The 20,074-nt window shown below is 55.4% G+C and overlaps 2 protein-coding genes across 4 annotated transcripts; both read left to right on the top strand.

The window, feature by feature from the left end:
• The first annotated feature begins 3,686 nt into the window (after window positions 1-3,686).
• Window positions 3,687-9,233, top strand: CCN5 (cellular communication network factor 5). Of its 3 annotated transcripts, none has more exons than XM_080405230.1 (5): window positions 3,687-3,956; window positions 6,343-6,559; window positions 6,880-7,131; window positions 7,320-7,513; window positions 8,447-9,233. In XM_080405230.1, exons 1-5 carry the CDS (start codon window positions 3,897-3,899, stop codon window positions 8,588-8,590), a joined length of 867 nt encoding a protein of 288 aa, XP_080261356.1. In that variant the 5' UTR covers window positions 3,687-3,896; the 3' UTR covers window positions 8,591-9,233. The 3 variants fall into 3 exon arrangements, with proteins under 3 accessions (XP_080261356.1, XP_080261358.1, XP_080261357.1); XM_080405232.1 differs by having other exon boundaries at window positions 3,691-3,956; window positions 8,460-8,598; XM_080405231.1 differs by lacking the exon at window positions 8,447-9,233 and adding an exon at window positions 8,039-8,363 and having other exon boundaries at window positions 3,697-3,956.
• A 151-nt stretch (window positions 9,234-9,384) lies between these two features.
• On the top strand, window positions 9,385-15,844 carry LOC308070742 (P2Y purinoceptor 1-like). The gene has a single exon (XM_080405229.1). The coding sequence runs from the start codon at window positions 13,450-13,452 to the stop codon at window positions 14,503-14,505; it is 1,056 nt and encodes a 351-aa protein (XP_080261355.1). The 5' UTR covers window positions 9,385-13,449; the 3' UTR covers window positions 14,506-15,844.
• Window positions 15,845-20,074: the final 4,230 nt, after the last annotated feature.

Raw genomic sequence — 20,074 nt, 5'->3', positions numbered from 1 at the left:
AACCATCGAATCGGTGAGGTCGGCAAAGACCTTTGAGATCATTGAGCCCAGCCGTTAAGCTAGCACTGCCAAGCCCATCACTAAATCATGTCCCCAAGTGCTATATCTATACGACTTTCAAACACCTCCAGGGATGGTGACTCCACCGCTTCCCTGGGCAGTCTGTTCCAATACTTGACCACCCTTTCCATGAAGGCATTTTTCCTAATATCCAATCTAAACCTCTTCTGGCATAGCTTGAGGCCCTTTTGTCTTGTCCTGCTGCTTGTTATCTGGGAGAAGAGACCGACCCCCCCCCGCCTACAGCCCCTTTCAGGTGATTGCAGGGAGCAATAAGGTTACCCCTGAGCCCCCTCCTCTCCAGGCTGAGCACCCCCAGCCGCCCCCCATCAGACTGGTGCCCCGGCCCCTTCCCCAGCCCCGTTCCCATCTCTGGACACGCTCCAGCCCCTCCACGTCCCTCCCGCAGCGAGGGGCCCAGAGCCGGACACAGGACTCGCAGTGCAGCCTCACCAGTGCCGAGCACAGCGGGACGATCGCTGCCCTGGCCCTGCTGGCCACACTGCTGGGGACACCAGCCAGGCTGCTGTTGGCCTCTTGGCCACCTGGGCACACTGGGGGCTCCTGCCCAGTCGCTGCCGCCCAGCCCCCCCGGCCCTTTCCCGCCGGGCAGTTCCCAGCCCCCTGCCCCAGCCCGCAGCTGCCGGGGGCTGGTGTGACCCCCGGGCAGGGCCCGGCACTGACCCTGCTGAACCTCACACCGGTGGCCTCGGCCCCTCGGCCCGGCTGCCCAGCCCCCCCGCAGAGCCCCCCGCCCCCCAGCAGGCCAGCGCTCCCCCCCAGCTTGGTGGTGTCTGCAAACTGACTGGGGGTGCACTCGATCCCCTCGTCCAGATCATCGATAAAGACATTGAACAGGGCTGGCCCCAGCGCTGAGCCCTGGGGAACACCGCTGGTGCCCAGCACAGCAGGATGTGACTCCATCCTACACCACGCTTTGGGCTCGGCCGCCCAGCCAGGGCCTCACCCAGCGCAGAGCATCCCCATCCCAGCCACGAGCAGCCGGGTTCTCCAGGAGATGCTGTGGGAGACAGTATCCAAAAGCTTTACTGAAGTCTAGGTAGACACCAGCCACAGCCTTTCCCTCATCCACTAGGCAGGTCTCCTCGTCATAGAAGGAGATTAGGTTCGTCAGGCAGGACCTGCCTTTTATAACCCCACTCTGGCTGGGCCTGACCCCTGGTTGCCCTGCACATGCCACGTGATGGCACCCAGGGTGATCAGCTCCATAACCTTCCCCAGCACCGAGGTTGGGCTGACAGGGCTGTAGTGCCCTGGATCCTCCTTCCAGCCCTTCTTGTAGATGGGCATCACACCTGCTACCTTCCCGTCAGTTGGGACCTCCCCGGTTAGCCAGGACTGGTGACAAATGATGGAGGTTGGCTCGGTGAGCACTGCCGCCAGCTCCCTCCGTGCCCTCGGGTGGATCCCATCCGGCCCCAGAGACCCGTGTGTGTCTGAGTGGTGTAGCAGGTCGCTGACCATTTCCCCTTGGGTTATGGGGGCTTCATTCTGCTCCTCATCCCTGCCTTCCAGCTCAGGGGCCAAGTACCTGGAGAACAACCAGTCTTGCTATTAAAGACTGAGGCAAAGGAGGCATTAAGTACTGTAGCCTTTTCCTCACCCTTTGTCCCTGTGTTTCCCTATCCAATAAAGTTTGGAGAATCTCCTTAGCCCTCCTTTTGTTGCTAATGTATCCATATATCCATATATTTTCTATAGAGACATAAACCACCTGTGCACCATACTGAAGTGCTCTGCTGTGGATTGTGCCCCAGAGATGTGGCTCCAGCCTTCAGTATCAAACCTTTTGGCTTGTGAGCACCCGTCGGTGGGGCCTGGACCTCCCTGCTAGTGAGGACAGAACGATGCGGGGTCCTCACGCCTCCCTGCAATAGGCAGGGCTGCCAGTGCGGATCCCTGGACCTCCGGGCACGGCTCTGATGTTGCAGGGAGCTGGGGCTCCCGCGTGAGAAGCGGAGAGTCCAGCGCCAGGATCAGTGACAGCAGCCTTTGGAAAGTGGCCTGGTATTTCCACAAGCTGCCATGACCTCATTAACAGGCTGATTGCAGCTAACGAAGCAAAACCAAAGCAGAGAATCAGGGTGGTAACAGGAGAGCTCGGGCTGTGCGCTCCTCCCTGCGGGCTCTGCCCTCCCTGCTCCGTGCCCGGGCTTCCAGGCCATGGCGAGTGGTGGAGCTGGGGTTGGGATTGCTGCTCAGGTGACTGAAGACCTGTTTTGTGAAAGCAAAAGCAAAAAGAAGGGGGAGAAGCCTGGAGGGAGGTATGGGCCATCACTCCTACTTGTAGAATTTTGATGCTCTGCTTAAATGGCACCCAGCCCCTCCTGCCTGTTTGCCAACGTTTATCATAATATATGTTGTATATATGTATATGTTAATAATCATATTATGGCTATGTTTGTAATAATAGTATAATTAATAAATAGCAAAGTATATGTTAATAATAATATATGTTAACATTTTATATATAGTGGCAGTTCTCATCATGCCTGCAAGGTACAGAGAGTCTGTGTGCAGCTACCAGGGTCTGGCCCCCAGCCCATGTCCTGCAGGTAAGGGGGGTGCAGGAGGGGAGCCAGGGAGAGCTGCAGGGCATCCCACATCCTTACGTGATCTCAGGCCTTTCCTTCGACCTCTGGACTTATAAATTCCCCCTCTTACATCTTGTGATAAGATCTGGGGGATGGGAATGTGGACAAGGGCCTCAGTTTCCTGAAGGTCTTGAGATGTTTCGTTTTTAATTTCCTAAACACCAGCCTCCTGCCCCCAGAAACAGTGACTGAGAGGAAAGCTTGCACAGGGCAGACTGAGAAGTGCTAAAGCACTAGGAGGCAACCGCTGAGCACCCACTTTTCCTCCCCAGACTTGGATTGTAGATTCTCGTGATTGCTTAAGACAGTCATAATTTTTGGGGAGCTGAATTTGCGTTTACAAGGCTTAAAATCAGCAGGGCCAGACTGCAGCTTTCCCTGCATCATGTACCCGGGGCAATGCAACACAATGTGCATCCAGCCCCCCTTGCCCCAGCAGCCTCCCTGGGTGCTGTGGCAGCAGCACCACCCCAGCAAATCCCCTTCGGCACAGAGAGGGAAGCACACCTCTGCTACCTGGAGGTCTTGCCTGGCAAACTGCTGCAGCCTCAGCTGCTGGCAGTCAAAAGCAAGTCATACACGGTCCCCAGCGATGGAGGGACAGGATCCTGCCCTTGGCTTCAGGGCTCTGTACAGTGTGGGCATCCACCCCTCTCCCACAGCCTGCCAGGCGCTGGGCTCACTGTAAAACACAGGGGTGCATGCCCTGTTCCTGCTTCCTCGTGGCAATGCCCCCGGGTAGCAGCACAGACAGCCCTGCCAAACCCTTCAAAACCCGGGAGGAAGAGACCAACTCTGTCTGGGCAGACCTTGATCAGTAGGCAGAGGCGTGGACCTACCCTCCTGGTTGGGGCTAGCAGCAAGGAGCCACTTCACCCCACCAGCCTGGGTCCCAGCCCCTCTCCTGTGCTCCTCAGGGAGAGCGTCCCTTCCCTTCGCTCGCTGCCTCGGTGGACAGCACATTCTCACCTTGAGGGGACTGGAAATGGCAGCTGGAATGCGGGCTGGAAAAAAAAAAAAAAGAAAGAAAGAAAAAAAAAAAGAAAATCTTGAGGCTTATCCAAACCTACTCATGTTTATATTGGAGCCTGTGAGTGACATCAGAGCAGGGAGAGTATAAACACCAGCAGGACCTATCCCGAGCTTTAAAACCTGCAAACTCTCCTCTGCCTTCAAACTGCCCGGGGGATGATGTGCTGAAGTGGCAGAGTGGAGAGCAGCATGAGGCTCCAGCTAGAGAAGCAGCTCCTCTTCCTCTCCCTCCTCTGCATCCTCGCCAAGGTAAGGGAGACGGGACCCTGGGGCAGCTTTAGCCTTACTCGGGGAAGCACCTGGATCTTGCAAAGTGGGATGCAGGGAGGACTGGGGTGTTACGAGCCCGGTAGCTAATGCCGGCTGGCAGACAGGCTGTATTTCTGCAGTCGCACGGGGGCAGAGCTATGCTTGGGAGAGTTATTTGCGATTAAGCAGTAGGGTCTTAACGTTCCTGGGCCAAAGACGTTCGTTGGTGCAAGTCCACAGAGCAGAGAGGAATGAAAGCAATGTGCTCTGTTTGCTTGCCCCATCCCTGCAGCCCTCCCAGGGCGGTGGCATGCTCCCTGCGAGTGCGCGAGCAGCTCGGTGGTAGCAGCTCCTGCAGGCTCCTTTGTCCCTGCCCAGGCTCCCCAGCCTCTGCATTACTCAGCTCTCCCTGGGTTGCTCAAGCAAAGCTGATGCCTCTGACAGAATTTGGGTTGTAGTGATTTTATTATTTTTTTTCTCTTGGACTCTGTGTGAAGATAGTTGCCTGTGTAGAGAACAGGAAAGTTGAAAAGTTTGGGGTATCTCAGCTCCAAGTTCTAATTTCTGCTTGAAACTCAAAGCAGACCTTCTGCAAGCAGGGACATCGTGGCAGCATCGTGCATATTTGACTCCTTTCCCAGACAGTTAAGATCTCTGACAGAAGCCACATTGTCATCTAAAGACAAGTTAATTAGAAAGAGCAGGGGAAAATGGGTTAATGGCTTGTTTAATCTTTCTAAAACATTGATTTGTAATAGCAGCCTCCTGAAAGATGAAAAATGCCCTTGGCTGCCTGGGTAAGCTGTGATGGAGAAATGATTCCTGCTCCAGGCACTGATGAGTGCCTGGAGAATCACCAAGAGCCCTCGTGCCTCCAGCCCAAACCTGGCCACCACAGCCAGTCCTTCGGTCCCTGCCACCAGCCCCTCTGGTTTCTGCCACACTAATAACGCTGCTTGTTGATAGAACTAAAACAAGACCCAGATTGCCCAGCCCATTTTGCATATATTTTATCTTCAGTTGCTGGCACTAGTATTTCTACCACCCCATAAAAAACATCTGAACTGCTGTGAATGGGGAACAGATAGCACACCAGTACCTACCATCTCTGTCTAACTGGTCATGTCAGACCTGATGCTATTGGGAGAAAGTAAAGGAGAAAGAAAACCGTTGTCTAAAATCCATGTGGTCCAGCTGAACCCATCGATCTCTTGGCAGTCTCAGCAGTATTTGGACCAGCACAGGGATGCATTCTTTGATTGCGTGTTTGCTGAACTGCTGCCTGAGCTGCACTTGCTGGCCACGCAGCAAGCAAAGCGTGTGTGGTACTGAGCAGCAGGGCTGCCGCAGGGCAGCTCAGAGCTTCTGTGTGGGGCTCACACACAGTCAGGCCAGGACTGGCAAAGAATTCACTTTCAAACTGCAGAGCTAACTCACTTGGCTTCAGGCTCTATATGTAACAGCCCTGTCAGATACGACACGACGGGAGCACAAGTGCTGCCTGCAAAGGCTGTCCGTGCCAGGGTAATTGTGCAAGCAGAATGAGCCGTGGCCATAAACACCTGCCTGCCTGGGTGAACTCCTGCAGGCACATCCTTGGCAAACAATCGGCTGAGCAGGCAAACGACTGCAGTGCACAGCCCTGCCGAAGCAATTGCTCAGTCTAGCTAGGAGGGGAAATGCAGCTCCCAGCCCTCAAAAAAGTGCCTATCTCAGGGCTCCTCGCCCAGTGGCCAGGCCAGGCAGAGGATGCTGCAGCCAGGGCCAGGCAGAGGATGCTGCAGCCAGGCCAGGCAGAGGATGCTGCAGCCAGGCCAGGCAGAGGAGGCAGCTGGACCAGGAAGGAAAGCAGTGAGGTTCGCTTGGCTTCAGCTCCCCCACTGCCGCTGCAATGCCCTGTTTCTTGGCTGTTAAGTCTGTTGGGAGTGGAGTGCTGTGCCCTCACCATGCTGTGGTCCCTGCAAAGCCACGTCTCCAGCTGGGTGCAGCCCGCTGCCTCGGGGGCAGGCATGGGGGTGGCTGCTTTCCCTCCCTTTAAGGGGACTGCCAGCCCCTTAAATCACCACCACTGCATGGGGCATTCCCCTTGTAGTTCTGTTCTCCCCTGTGTATTCAAAGCAGTGGTGCATTTAAGTCCCCATCCTGCACGGTGCTGAGCATCCCTGATTCTCCCTGGTTTTCAATAGGTGCCCATCCACACTGTACCCTAAGGGGACAGTAGCTTTCCAGGCTGCTTTGCCGTATTCCCATGGATTCGCAGAGCCTCCCTCCACCAAAAATCTGCCCGCATGACTGAGAGAAGGTTACCTGGCTGTCCCAAGTGAAACAGCAGCCATTAGCCAAAATCACAACCTGTATGGAACCAGCAATGGCTTTGCCTCCACAGGTGTGTGCCCAGCTGTGCCGGAGACCATGCTACTGCCCCTGGGCGCCACCCCGCTGCCCCCGTGGGTCCCCCCTGGTCCTGGATGGCTGTGGCTGCTGTAAGATCTGCGCCCGGCGCCTGGGAGAGCCCTGCGACTTCCTCCACATCTGCGACCAGAGCCAGGGCCTCGTCTGTGACTACAGCGCGGTGCCCGCGGGGACAGGAGCCACCTGCAACTGTGAGCACAGGGGGTGCCCTCTCCCCCCGGGGATCACCCCGCGCTCCCAGCCCATCGCGCACCCCAGCTCCAGCCGTGGCCCTGGCCAGCTCCAGGCATCCCATGGCATTTTCAGGGAAGAGAGAGGAGGAGGCAGGGAAGGGGAGGAGGTTCGGCAACGCACCTGCAAATCATGTCTGCCCCACTTCTGTCAGTCATTTCTGTGGCCCCCCAGTTCAGTCCCTTTATGCCAGCCCCACATTTCCCCCCAGCAGTCCCGTCTGCCATCCACATTTCTCTGTCACTTTGTCCCTAATGGATTCCCCGGCTGTCACTTGCAGTTGAAGATGGTGAGGAGGGCTGCGAGGTGAATGGCCGGGTCTATCGAGATGGGGAGGTTTTCCAGCCCAGCTGCAAACTCCAGTGCCGCTGCCTGGATGGGGGCTTCACCTGCATCCCGCTCTGCCAGGAGGATGTGCGGCTGCCCACCCCGGACTGCCCCTACCCACGGCGCGTAGAGGTCCCAGGGAAGTGCTGCCCTGAGTGGATTTGTGAAGCCCGGGACCAGTACCTCTTCCGGGATGCTGGGGCAGGTAAGATACAGGACGTGCCAGTGAAGGGATGCCCGCGCAGGTCTCTGGGGATGGTCCCTTCACCCCAGACTATGAACATCAACAGGAGACACCTTGCTACACGTTTCTCTGCCACGCAGGGCTACACTTACAGGGCACATTGTACCTGGCCCCAACCACCCTTTTTCCCCTCATCTCTTTTCATCTAGCCCCTGGGGCAGCATCCCCACCGCTGCTGTACCCCTGCCAGGAGTGGGGTACAGAGTGGAGTGCCTGCTCGGCCACCTGCGGCATGGGCTTTTCGACCCGCGTCTCCAACCAGAACCGTTACTGCAGGCTGGAGACTCAGAGGCGGCTCTGCATGGCCAGACCCTGCCCGGCTCTGCCGGCAGCATCCCTGGTGGTAAGTGAGGGCTTCGGTGAAGCTGGTGCCTCTGGCAACAGGTTTGCTTGTGAAAGGCAAATGCCAGCCAACATGAGCCAGGGGACCCTCGATGACCTGTGGGCACCCCATCACCTCTCCTCAGCCTTGAGCTGACCGTGTCTCAGGGACAGATAAACCACCTCCTGAAACTTCACTTGGAAAACAGATGACGGCAGGTGCAGACCTGAATTTTGGGGTCTCTGAATCCAAGAGCACTGTGGATCCCACACAATCCTGAGCCACAGGGGTGACCCTGCCCCTATGGCCAGAGGTGCACTTGCAGCTCCCGCCTGGCTCCCTGGGTACACCTGAGAGGTGGCTCTGCCACCTTCAGCCAGCCTAGCACAGCCCCAGTGCGGACATGGTGCAAAAGCACCCTGTTCACACACACGCGGCGCGTTCTGGGGTCAGGCACCTGCACTGCCACATGCCCCTGCCCCCTAGATGTGGGGGACATGCCATCACCCTGCTCCATCTCCCCATCACTCTGTTTTACCTTTCCAGAGGGGAAAATGAGGTCGTTTGTAGCCATGCCCACCCCCATCGCATCCCAGAGCCAACGCCTCGTCCCAGCAAAGAGTCTGGCACAAGCCCACGGCACTGTGGTTTTGGTGGAGATGGAGAATGTGTCCCTGAGGAAACTAGGGAAGAACTGATGGACTTTGGCTGCAAAGAAAGGTGGAAATAGAAAACAAGATCCCTGTGTCACCCAGCACCTGCCCCCTCTGTGCACCCCGCTGCTCCGGGCCGGGTTACTGGGCAGCATCCCCAAGTTCCTTAGGCTGAATGAAATGGGAAATGGGGAAACCCTTCCCTGAGCGTGAACTGACCCAAGAAGCCAGGAATTGGTCCTTTCGCGGATCGGTGGGGCTTTTGGAGAGGTGATGCTGCTCCTCCGTGTCACGCACACAGCTCTGCTCTGCAGGGGCTGTGAGAGAGACTGTCTCCAGGCACCTGGAAGCCCAAATCCCAGGGGGAACCCTGACACCCTGCCCCTCCAGGGAAGGAGCACGTACATCGGGCTGCACACCACAAGTCACCATCACGCCAGGCTGAGCAACTTGACAGTGCACAAGCTCTGCCATCCCACGATATCCACTCCAGAGACCAGCAGCTGCTTCCTGGGCATGGGCAGAGGCATCCTCCTGATGGCAGCTCTAATTCACCTTCCCCGCATCCCTCCAGAATAAACACAAACCTTCCTGCTCCGCCTGGCCTCCTCCTCTCCAAAGCACTGGCGGTTTGGCAGGGCTTCGGCGAGCGAGGAGCTCAGACGCAGGAGACACCGCTCCACAGCACCAGACATACCGCCTGCCATCCAAGCACATACCCCACAAGCCAAGGCCAAAAGAAAAGCAGGAAAAAGAGAAAACAAATCGCAAAGATGAGTCGGGGCCTCTCCCGACGGGCTGGAGCTGCTCCAGCTATGCAAGAGTCGGCGCAGGAATGTTGCGAGCAGCTCTGCCTTGACTTTCTCACATGATCACGTCATTTCTCACAATCCTTCTGGGTGATTGAAAAATGAAACCCAAATGCCCTCTAACGGCCTCGCACAAGTGTGCAGAGGGAACGCGCATCCCATGGCAGGGCGAGAAGGGCAACTGGAAAGCAGCAGTGGTTTAGGTGACGTGTCCAGGCAAGATACAGACAGTTTAGATGTGTATTCGTGGAACTGAAAATAAAGATGTGCTCATCTAGGTGTGGAGCTTGTCTGAGCCTGTCTGTGCAGGGTAAGCCCGGCTCCGGTGAGCCCTCAGGAGCCCTGCTGCTCATGGCTAGCTTGGCTGCTGCAGGAGAGGTCTGACCCAGGATGGGGAAGCTTGGAAGCACCTCAATTCAGGCTGTTTAGGATAAGAAAATGAAAAGAAAAAAAAAAAAAAGTGAATCAAAGCACTGAAAACATTATTACAGTATATTATACCCTAGATTAAATTCTGCCCCTTTGCTTCTACCCATCTGTAAGCTCCATCAGCTCTGCCAACGGGACCAGCCCTGGCCGTGGCAGTGCCTGGATCTCCACTTGCTGCTGGGATGTGTGGGGGAGCACAGCATGGTGCTGGGCTGTGTTACCGCTGGCTCTGCAGCCCCAGGCACGCACCAGGCCATGCCTCTTGTCAGCCTCTCCAAAACCAAAGCCCAAATTCTCCCCCTGCAACTCATCCCTCCTCCCGCCAGCCCCACGCCTCCTCCAGACCCCAGACCAAGCTTTCCCTGGCATCATGCCACTGCTGTCACCAGCTGCCACGTAATCCCAACCCAGGCCAATGTGACACCAGGGCAGGTTTGGGGGTGCAGGGGCAAAAGGCTGAATGGCAGGGGGACCTCCCCTCTCCTACTGGGGGAAAGCCTCCCCACAAGCAGCAGGAGAGGCAGCAGGGCCAAGGCAGCTGCTCACCCACTCCCTGGGCCCTTGCAAGTGTTGAAAATAAAATTGAAGTCAAGGATGCTTTTCAGTCACCTCTTGGGAATAAAAAAAAATAAATATCTCACTGCTTATGCAGTAAAATATGGCTTGCAAAGAGAATTTACTGTGATCATCTGGTGCTCTGCCCGAATACAAATCATTAATTCAGTTTGATACGGGGGACACAGTGAACCTCTGGCAGGCAGCAAACCAGAGAATGAACGTGGCCCCATCCACAGCTTTTGTTTACTTTTTTCACCTCTGCAACGGCCATGCCAAAAAAACAGCTCATGTTGACTTTAAAACCACAGTGTTCCTTGATTGACATGCATAAGACTTGTTCTGTGTACTGAAAATCTTGTTTTTAAACCAGTTCTTTTTTGAGCATGTTGGGACACAGCCACCAGGGCCAGGTGAGCTGCTGGCGGGGAGCGCTGTCAGGACTCTCACCCCCTCCCAAATCCTGCCCAGCCACCTCTGGGTGATGGTAAAAATCAAAAGGTCACTTTTTAAGTGGCAACCTGTAATTCTCATCTCAAAAAGAAATGACTCAACACACTTCTGCTATAATTTTCTTTTTTTTCCCTGCAAAATTACGTTTCTCCCTGATTCACTAAGCAGAAAACATCTAAATAATGAATTAATGACTCCAAATAAATCAGAGTTATTTTTCCTTAAGAATACATGGAAATCAACTCCTGTAATTTGACCACCAGTCTCTCAATATATGCTGTTCCCTCTATAGCCCTGCTACCCTGGAAGCATGTGGTTATTTGAGGATCACGTTTACTGCGGGTCCTGGTGCAGCAGGTCCTGGGCTTTGCCTGCTCTTGTGGGGCAGTAAATACTCTGCCATTCACAGGTGATTACAGTCACCTGTAAAGATCAAAAATCCAAACAGAAGACAGCTCACCCCGTCTTCAAGGCACACTGCCACCTCTGCGAGCATAAATGGCACGTGGTGATTCAACAACCATATTCACCAACAGTGGTGAGCAACAGATCGCAGCTCATTTCCGTGCAAACAGATGCAGCAGCTGAAGGAGAAACTGTGTGCTGCTGCATGAGTAAACAAAGTGCATCAGAATTTTTTTCCCAAGCCATTCTCATGACTGATGATTTTTAAATGGTGGAGTTGGTGGAGAAAGGGCTGGATGAGCCTTTCATTAAAGCTAAATGTTTTCAGCTACCTCCTGAGCACAGGAATGCAGTTATCCATAAAAAAAAAAAAAAGTACATCAAAGTCCTTTTTTTGCTGTTGGTGAAGAGCCTTGAATTGGTTGCCTGAAAGCCCATCAGCCCATCACTCAAGTTCCGTGTTTGCTACCTACAGGAGCTGTCCCAGCCCTGTGCTCTCACACTGCCCTGGGCAGGCTGGCAGCAGCATTGCTGCCCCATGCTGGAGGTGGGCACCAGAGGGGAGCATCCTGATACGGGATGCAAAGCTGGGTGGTAGCATCTCTACTGCGAGTGACATCATGGGTCGAGGGAACGTCTTACACATGAGACAGGCACGAGAGAGCAGCAGTGCTGCTGTGTGTGTGCCTCCAACAGGTCCTGGGAGCAGGGGGTGTGGAGGGCACAGGGCTGCAGCCAGGGAACGGGTACTGCTCCCCGTACCCTGCCCTGCTCCTCTCTTCCCTTGGCAGGAGACACCCAGCTCCAAGCCTTCATTCCAGGGACAGAGAAAGTTTTGCTTACACTGCTGAGAGCAGCTTGTGGCCCTTCCTGTGATTACAGCAGTCCTCCCAGCCAGCTGCTGTCTCTGCCTCAGTTTCCCAAACGGCAGATGTCCTGGGACAAAGGGGACTGCTCCTGGTTTGTTCCTCTCATCTCACTGCACTTCATAACTCAACCCCAGGCTGCAGGAGCAGCTGACATGCACGGAGTGAAGGGAGCAGGAGCAGGGCAGGACGGAGGACTGCTTTCCTGAGGGGTGAACACCCAGGACCCCCTCCTCTGTTGCTGTTGCTCATCCAGAAGCACAGAGCCACCAGAGCCTCTGCAAACCTCAGAAAAGCCATATCCTTACTCCGTGGAAACAGCTTTTAAGCTTCATCTCTTGGGGCACAACCATAGTGGCTACATGTTATTACATAGGCTGGAAATCACATGCAGCCTTTCCCATCGTTTATCTGCTCCAGATTTTGGGGTACCATATGTGTGTTCACTCACAACAAGCAGCTGCCACCACCCCACGTCATGACCTTCCCTACACTGTCCTCAAACCGCTGTGCCCAAGCGTGGTCCAGCAGAGATGCTGGGCTGCTCCCAAGGAGAGTCGGGCAGTCAGGATGACTCAGGCAGGACTCACCCCCCTCCTTCCCCGCTGGCAGGTGAGATCCCAGCCTCTTCCCATCCCCTGCCCTACGTTAAGTTCCAGGAAATCAGGTGGCTGCGGCCCTTCCCTGAAGCTGTTTTACCAAGGTCATTTCCTTATGGCTTGCCAGGGTAAACCTTCCCCCCTCTGACTGTTGTTTACTCCTGCACCTGGAGGTGAAGTTATTTCTGGCCGTGTTTACATGGCAGGACGTGTTCAGCAATGCAGATGGGGGGTGGCTTTCTTTGGGGGTCCTCTTTGGGGTCGCTGCTTTTAGCTCTTGCCCCACCCTCACAGTATCTGGCTTCTTCTGCGTGACATCCCCGGCGGCAGGGAAGGCGGCGGAGGAAGGTCACAGCCTGACACGCATCTCCTCCCTGCGTGGCTCCAAACGGCTCGGAGGAGGAGGAGGGAGAGGATTTTTGTACTTGGGGAGGGATACGGTGGGCAGCCAGAGCAGGTGGTTGCTTAGGGAAGCGGCAGCGTTCAGCAGGGAGCGGGGCAGCAGCCCGGCGTGCCCACGCCTGCCGGCACTGCCTGCGGCACCGCTGCTGCCCCACGGAAAGCTGCCGGCCTCGGCCCTGCCCCGCTGCCACCGGTGCACAACACGCTCCGGGCAGGCGGCCGGGAGAACGGCCGTCAGCGGTGGAAGTGAGGGACGAGCCCGCGGGGCGCAGGCTTCCAGCCCCCGGTCTGCAAGGGTGGGAGGTTTCTCCTCACGCCGGGTGGGACACACCGAGCTGAAAGCTTTGCCCCCGCCACCAGACATCCCCCACCCGCCCCGAGGCAGAGCCTCCCTCCCCGCTCCCTCCCTCCCGCTCGCTCCCGGCACGCCGTGTCCGAAATAGCCGGGCCCCCGCGCGTCCCCGGTGCCCGCCTCGAAATATCTCAAGTGGGCTGGCAGCGGCCCCGGCAGCGGTGGAAGCCACCGGGGCTCTCCGCTGAGGCGGCCATCGCCACAGCCTCCCCACGCTCCGGGGAGAGCCGGGTGCCCCCGACCCCCCGGCCAGGGCCCGTCGGGAGCGGAGAGACAAGGGCAGCCGCAGGGAACGTGGTGCTGCCGGGGCTGCCTCTGGGCTCGGCGCTGCCCGTGCTGCCCTGCCTGGAGCCACAGGCACCGCTTCGCCGGGCACCGGCACCCCGAGCAGCGCCGCGACCAGCGCCGTCCCGCGAAGCCCACTGCAGCCCACCATGGCCACGGAGTCTCTCACCCCGTGGCCCGGCAATGACAGCAGGACCCTGTGCCCTGTGGATGTCACCTTCGCCCAGCGCTTCTTGCCTGCCATCTACCTGGTGGTGATCCCGCTGGGGCTGGCGGGGAACGGGCTGGGACTGTGGCACGTGTGCACCGGCCCCCAGCAGCGTGCCCGCCATCCCCTGGGCTTGCTGGTGGGCAACCTGGGTCTGGCCGACCTGCTGTACGTCAGCACGCTGCCCTTCCTCGTCAGCTACTACCTGCGGGGCAGAGTGTGGCTCTTTGGACCCGGCTGGTGCCGGATCACCCGGGGCCTCTTCCACCTCAACCTCTATGCCAGCATCGGCTTCCTCACCTGTATCAGCATCCACCGCTACCTGGGCATCGTGCACCCACTGAAGGCTCGGGGCAGGTGCCAGGGGGCCACTTCTTCAGCGTGGCTCAGCACGACAGTCTGGATGTGGGTCATTGCGCAGGTAGCTCCCGATTTCATCTTCAGCAAGATGGACGACATGGGGACACGGTGCCACGACACGACCGGGAACGAGAACCTGGGAGTTTACTTGCCATACACTGTGGCCATCACTGTGACTGGGTTCGTCATCCCATTCCTCATCATCATCGGATGTTACTGTCACGTGGTGGTGGTGCTCTGCAGGAATGACACCATGGACCTCAGCCTCAGGAGAAGAAGCATCGGACTGGTGATTCTTGTGATGCTCCTCTTCTCCATCTGCTTCCTTCCTTACCACGTCTTCAGAATCCTCAGCTTGTTGTCTCGAGGCTGGCAGCTGCAAGGGTCCTGCACACAGGCTTCAAAGCACATTTACGTTTCCTACCAGGTGACTCGGGGCCTGGCCAGCTTCAACAGTGCCCTCAACCCCCTGCTCTACGTGATGACCAGCAAAGACTGCATGTCATGTATGAGGACCATCCGCCAAAGAGCCAGCCAGTCGCTGGGGTCCACCTTCAGGAGCAAAACCTCTTGCCAGGCAGATGAGAAGAAGATGAGCATCATTCTTCGTGAGGTGGAGGCTTCTGATGATCTCTGAGGTACCCAACACCCCCTCCAAAGGATGCACCACTTCTGTTTGCTCTTGGCCCCATCTTGGGAGCAGCCCCCCAGCCTTGATGTCTGTTTTACAGAGAGATGGTGACTGCAGCATCACTGGCTCATCTCACACAGGGATAGACAGGACTGCTGGCATCAGAGCGCATACTGGGACCAGGTTTTAGAGCAAAGCTACTCAACCCAACCATTTTGCCTACAGTAACTTGGAGATGGAAAGAGGTGAGCATTGCGTTTCCTCCAGTCCTGAAGTATTTCTCAGTTCAGCCTCCGACACAGCAGTCTGAGCTGGTTAACATCCCCTGGCTCCCCAGCCACTCATCGAGCTCTCAGTGAGTGAAGGATGGGGGTGAATGACGCCTTGCCCCCCCTGCTGCATCCCCTCTCCTCCACTGGATGTGGGTTTGAGACAGGATTCCCTCCTTCACCTGAAGAGAGGGCACTGGTAATTAACTACCTGCGTCACAGGACAGCTGAGAGGGTGCATCTTTGTGGGGCAGGGCAGGGGGGGAAGTGCTGTCATCAAAATATTAGGTTTTAGATACATGACTAAGCTGTGCCAGTTCCTGGGTGACTGAGCTGCTTCAGGATCCGTGTTATTCTCTACTGCCCACCCCCCCGGCAAAAGAAAAAAAGAATTTTAGCATTACTCACTCTCTTTTGGAAGAGCATACAGCAGACAACAACAAATTGGTATTTTAAAGTTTCTGGAGGTTGTTGGTTGGGGGTGGGGTTTTTTGCAAGGCAAATGACTGTAGTGGCTTGAACCACTGCTTTCAGCAGGCAGATCCCAGGAGAGTTTTGAAATCTTCAGGTGGGTGGCTGCATCTCAGTCTTGCATCCCGCCTTGAGAGGGGATTAGACGTGTCTAGCAGAAATTAGACATGCAAAAAGAGAAGCACCACTGGTTTGAAGGCTTGTAAAGGCAAGGATCACTGGTGAGGGCAGTCCTTCTGCTGTTGTTGGGGGGGGGCATGTGGGGACCCCTTCTTCAGGGGGAACAGCGGCAACCAAGAGGCATTTCGTTTTTTGCTCTTGGTGCACCCCACCACGAACAGCTTGATGTTTTGGTCCTTGTGAAAGAAGCAATGTGACAGCAGATCTTGCAGCTCAGCTGAAGAAGTGGATTGTGAGTTAAAATCAGCCCATTCCAGGAAAGGGCCAACCCACAGATGCTTCGCTTTTTGGACCAAAGCCTGATATTTATCAAGGTCAACTGTTCCTCCTACAGACCCACCTTTGCTGCTGTGTGGAGGGAGCTGCAGCTTGCTTTCAGATGGAGTTAATAGGTCTGAAGAGCAAATAAACACCTAATGCTTTCAGCCATGAGTCATCTGGCTTCTTTTAAAGCTTTAAAAGAACACAGGAGCCAGCTGGCCTGCGGGCTGGAGCAGGGGCCTGCCAGCCCCGGGGAGCAGTGACGAGTTTCCCAGGACTCTGCAGACAGGGAGCATGGCATACACTGAGGTAGGTCCCCAGAGTCTGCTCAGCACCAGGCAGGGTTGCCTGAAACTTTCAGCTCCCACCTCAACCAAAGGAAACACTAAGACAAAGCCTAAATTACGAGATGCTCTTCTGTCTCTGCAGTAGGGAAGATCTTTGGGGCATTGGGATCAGATATTGTCTCCTCCTTGCACACACTCCCCAGATCTGAGCTTCACCGGAGCTCTGAATTCTTCTCCTCTTTTCCTGAAAAAATATCCACGCCTCCAAAAGCTGTCTGGCTCTTCCATCTTCACACCTGGATCCCATCCAACATGCTACAGCTCCCCACAGAACCAGCTTCAGCTCCCCACAGCCCACAGGAGCTACATCTCACTGTCGCTGCACCCACTTTGTGCATGATTGATTGAAACAAAGCATCACCTGCATCCCAGGGAGGGAGCACTGTGTAACAAGTGCCAGCAAACTCTGCTCTCACCCCCTGCATCACTGTGCCCAACTCTGTCTTCTCCAGTGACCCCTCAAGTCATTGTTAACGATGATTTAAAGATCTGTATCCTGAGAAGCATCCCTAAGCCCTAGGGACAGTTGCAGCCACAAAATCCGCTCATTTTTCTCTGTCCTGCATCTGTCAAATCAGCAAAAGCCATTAAGGATCTGTGTGTCAGGCTGATGCCCCTGAGATACTAGGGGCTTGGCTTCTTTTTGTATCTCCTACTTTGCAGTTCCCTTGATTCTCAGACAATACTACTTCCTCCTGTGAGCTAAAGGACTAAGCTCCTTCCCTTTATTAGCTGTATGTGTAATTAAGGGCCAACCGCTGGCACATGAGCCTGTGTGGCCAGCTTTTGCAGCTGGTGATGGAGCAGCCAAGCAGCCCTCCTTCCTCCAGTCCTCCCTGTCAAGGGAGGCTCCTTCCCTTGCAAACAGCAGCCGCTGCTCTCCGTGGGACACTGCAGCTGCATGGTCACTGCTGGGGACCTGCCCAAAACATGTGGGCACTACTGACCCCTCAAAACCTCCCCAGGGCTCCTTATCCCCTGGGACCAGAGGGGTGGGATTGTCCCTGGAGCAACCAGCACAGGCAGCTCTTGCTCTGTGCCAGTCCCTGCTTGTGGCATGGGGAGGGGAGGACGCGGCACATGTTTGGGAGTGGGTGAGGGGACAAGGAAGGTGGAGAGCTGTCATATCCCCCCTTCTCCTTCTCCCAGCAGCTCTGCCAGCCATTGGCAGGGCCGTGCGTTAGCATTTGCTGCTGGCAGGTGGGGGTCAGTGCTCACCGGAGTTGCTGTGCCATGGTTGCATCCTGGACCAGGCATCAGCTTTACTTCCAGGCTGGCACAAGCACAGGGAGAAGACATGAGTGGGCTGCAGCGGTGCCTGGGTCAACACCCACCCGCTCAGGGGCTGGCTTTGAGCAAGGCCCCTTCCCCTCTGCTGCAGAGACCTTCCAGCGCTGTCAGGTTCCTTTACATGGGATGCAAATCCTCATGGGAGATGGCTCGGTAGGAATTAAAATTCATTTCACCTCTTGCAAGCTCCTGGCTTATGATGAGGTGAATGTCCCTCTCTCCCTCCCTTGGCTATCTGTTGCCAGACTTGAAGATGCCTAAAATCAGGTGGGAGGAATCCCACCTGTACTGTCCACTTTCCCCACAGCCTTTCTGGCACAGCGAAGCGGAGCAATGATCTTGTCTGAACAATCAGCCTGAAAGCAGGCTATTAACTCCTTTACCCAGATTAGACCCAACCAACAAACCAAACATAGTGGGAATTCTCCTGCTGACATTAATGGGATCGGGATCAAGCTTGGCAATTTGGCAGCACTTCTTGCTTCATTAAATAAAACCTTCTTGGTTGAGGATTTGTTGCAAACGCAGTCAGGATTCGTTACATTAAAGAGAACTTTTGAGCTGACAGCCCAGGGAAGCCATTCATGCAGAATTAACAGGCATATGTACAGATGCACAGATGTACAGCCACTTTCTTTAAAATGCAAAACTGTTTTTCTTGGCATGCAAAACACGCTACAAAAAGAAAATATAACTATCAGCAGCAGCTAAATGTATAGGAATCAACTCTGTTTAATTCTTTATTTCACTTTGCATGGATTTCTAAAAAGAGACTAAATGTTGTGTTTCCAAGGTCTTTGTGTTTCCAGAGGCACCCAGCAAAGCGAGGGAGCGAGAGGCTCCCCTGTGCAAGCAGTGGGGAGTGGGAGTGAGCAATGAGTGCCACAGGAGCCGCAAAGACTCCTTGATTTCAGCAAAACGATTGCCAGGTGTTGTTTAACAGCTGCTGGCTGCAGAGGTACCGGGCATTAGCCTGCTGGAGTAGGAGGACTTGCCCCCACCGGTGAATAGAGAGTTCATGGTGTGATACGTGGCCGCTGGCTGAAATCTGGCTCTGACCGAGCTGCCCACCTCACATCAGGGGGTTAGTATGGCCACCAAAGCCCTGTTTGCTAAACAAGCGTGGGTTGGCTGCCCTGTACTGAAAACAGGGGCTTATGCATTTGTGTCAGAGATTTCCACAGCCCGGGGGAGCAGGAGCTGCTGCTCGGACAAGGGCTGGGGTACCGGGGACATTGCTGTGGGACTGAGCTGGTGCACAGAGTCCCCACTGTGCAAACGGGGCATCTCCATAATGCGAGAGCCCCCTGGTCCAGGTGGAGGTGTGAAGACCCTGTGCGAAGCCGGAGGAGAAGCAGCATGAGCAGGAGGCTTCCGCAGGTCTCAGCTTCCCATTACACCAGGTGTCAGTCAGCAGGACTTTGGTGAATCTTCTACGGCGTGGTGGGAGGCTGCAGTGAGCACACAAAAAGGGATGAGTCACTCAGGTCACTAATGAAAGGTCACAGCATCCTCACATTCAGTGAGAGGCATTTATTTCTTCTGTAAAACAATTTCATTGCTAAAGTACCTTTGGCTACAGGGACAACAGACCTGACAGGTTATCTTATTTGCCAAGGATATTGGTAAGACTGGGGAGGGAATAGTAGATGCAATTACTCCAGGTGACCTGGGAAAAAAAGGTAAATGTACCTGCGACTGGGTGCCAGTGGTGAAGATTTTAATAAAAGAAAAATCTGAGTCTTTGTCTGTGCTACGCAGAGTGTTTTGGCATCTGGGAGACCAACAGCTTGTGAAGAAGAGCAAATCACATAAATAGAATAACATTTAGCGTGACTGCATGAGGCCATCAGTCTAATATTATTCCTGCAGTGCATGCAGTTATAAATAGGTGATGCCGTGTAGCGTGGGACCTGAGGAGAGCGAGAGCTGAGGAATGCACTTGCAGCTCAGCAGCAGCGGCACTGCGCAGCTTGCAGCTGTGACACGCATTTGTATGTGTGTTACAGAGCGACTGCGGCTGCACCCTGCAGACAGGGATTTGTCCTGGAGGACTTGATGAGCCCAGGCTTAATAAAAATGTGCCATCTTTCCGACCACCCCCCTAAATATCCCCCAGTGGCCAGCCCTCCGCACCCCTTGCCATCAGTGCTGCTTGCTGCTCAAGGCAGGGGTCAGCACAGAGAGCAGGGCAGCAAGAAACCCCTGGCTCTGCACACCATGACCTGCACTGTCTTCTCAGCAACCTTGGAGGAGACGATAGTTTGAATTTTACCCCACACCTCCGCTCTGCTCCGACCAGGAGATGCTCGGGTCAGATCCAGCTCCCTGAAGAGCCCTTTGTGCCAGGGCACAGCCCAGCCACTGTGAAATTCTTCTGCTTGTTTGGGCTGATGGGCAAAAAGTTTACCTTAAGGATCATCAGAAAACTCCCAGGCTTCTCAGTAGCAGCACAGCTCCTCCTCAGAGAGGCTGCTTCCATGCTTGCCGAGGAGGTCCAAAGACAGGAGACAGATTAACTCCATCCTGGCCTCCTTTGCTCGGATGCGGAGGTGCTGCTCAGCAGAGGTGGGGGAGAACCACATACCGCAGCTCCCCGTCAACTCTTACCAGCCCAGCCCACACTGCAGCACTGCTGCGCCTCTGGTCCAGGCTCTGCAGGGTGAGAAGGCACCCTGGCAACACAAAGCTGCTGGCACTGAGGAGAGCTCAGGGGGACGTTTGGTGGTGGTGATGCCAAAAGCCAGGCACTCTCAC

The sequence above is a fragment of the Falco punctatus genome, assembly GCF_963210335.1.
Source record: "Falco punctatus genome assembly, chromosome: 10".
NCBI classification, from domain to species: domain Eukaryota; kingdom Metazoa; phylum Chordata; class Aves; order Falconiformes; family Falconidae; genus Falco; species Falco punctatus.
This window is presented reverse-complemented; position numbering and strand designations above follow the sequence as displayed.

Excerpts from the sequence above, each read along its gene's own strand:
- CCN5 (XM_080405230.1), top strand. The coding sequence starts at position 3,897 with ATGAGGCTCCAGCTAGAGAAGCAGCTCCTCTTCCTCTCCCTCCTCTGC. Across the intron at positions 6,560-6,879 it reads GACAGGAGCCACCTGCAACT|TTGAAGATGGTGAGGAGGGC; the intron begins GTGAGCACAGGG and ends TGTCACTTGCAG. Across the intron at positions 7,514-8,446 it reads TGCCGGCAGCATCCCTGGTG|CTCTGCTCTGCAGGGGCTGT; the intron begins GTAAGTGAGGGC and ends TCACGCACACAG.
- LOC308070742 (XM_080405229.1), top strand. The coding sequence starts at position 13,450 with ATGGCCACGGAGTCTCTCACCCCGTGGCCCGGCAATGACAGCAGGACC.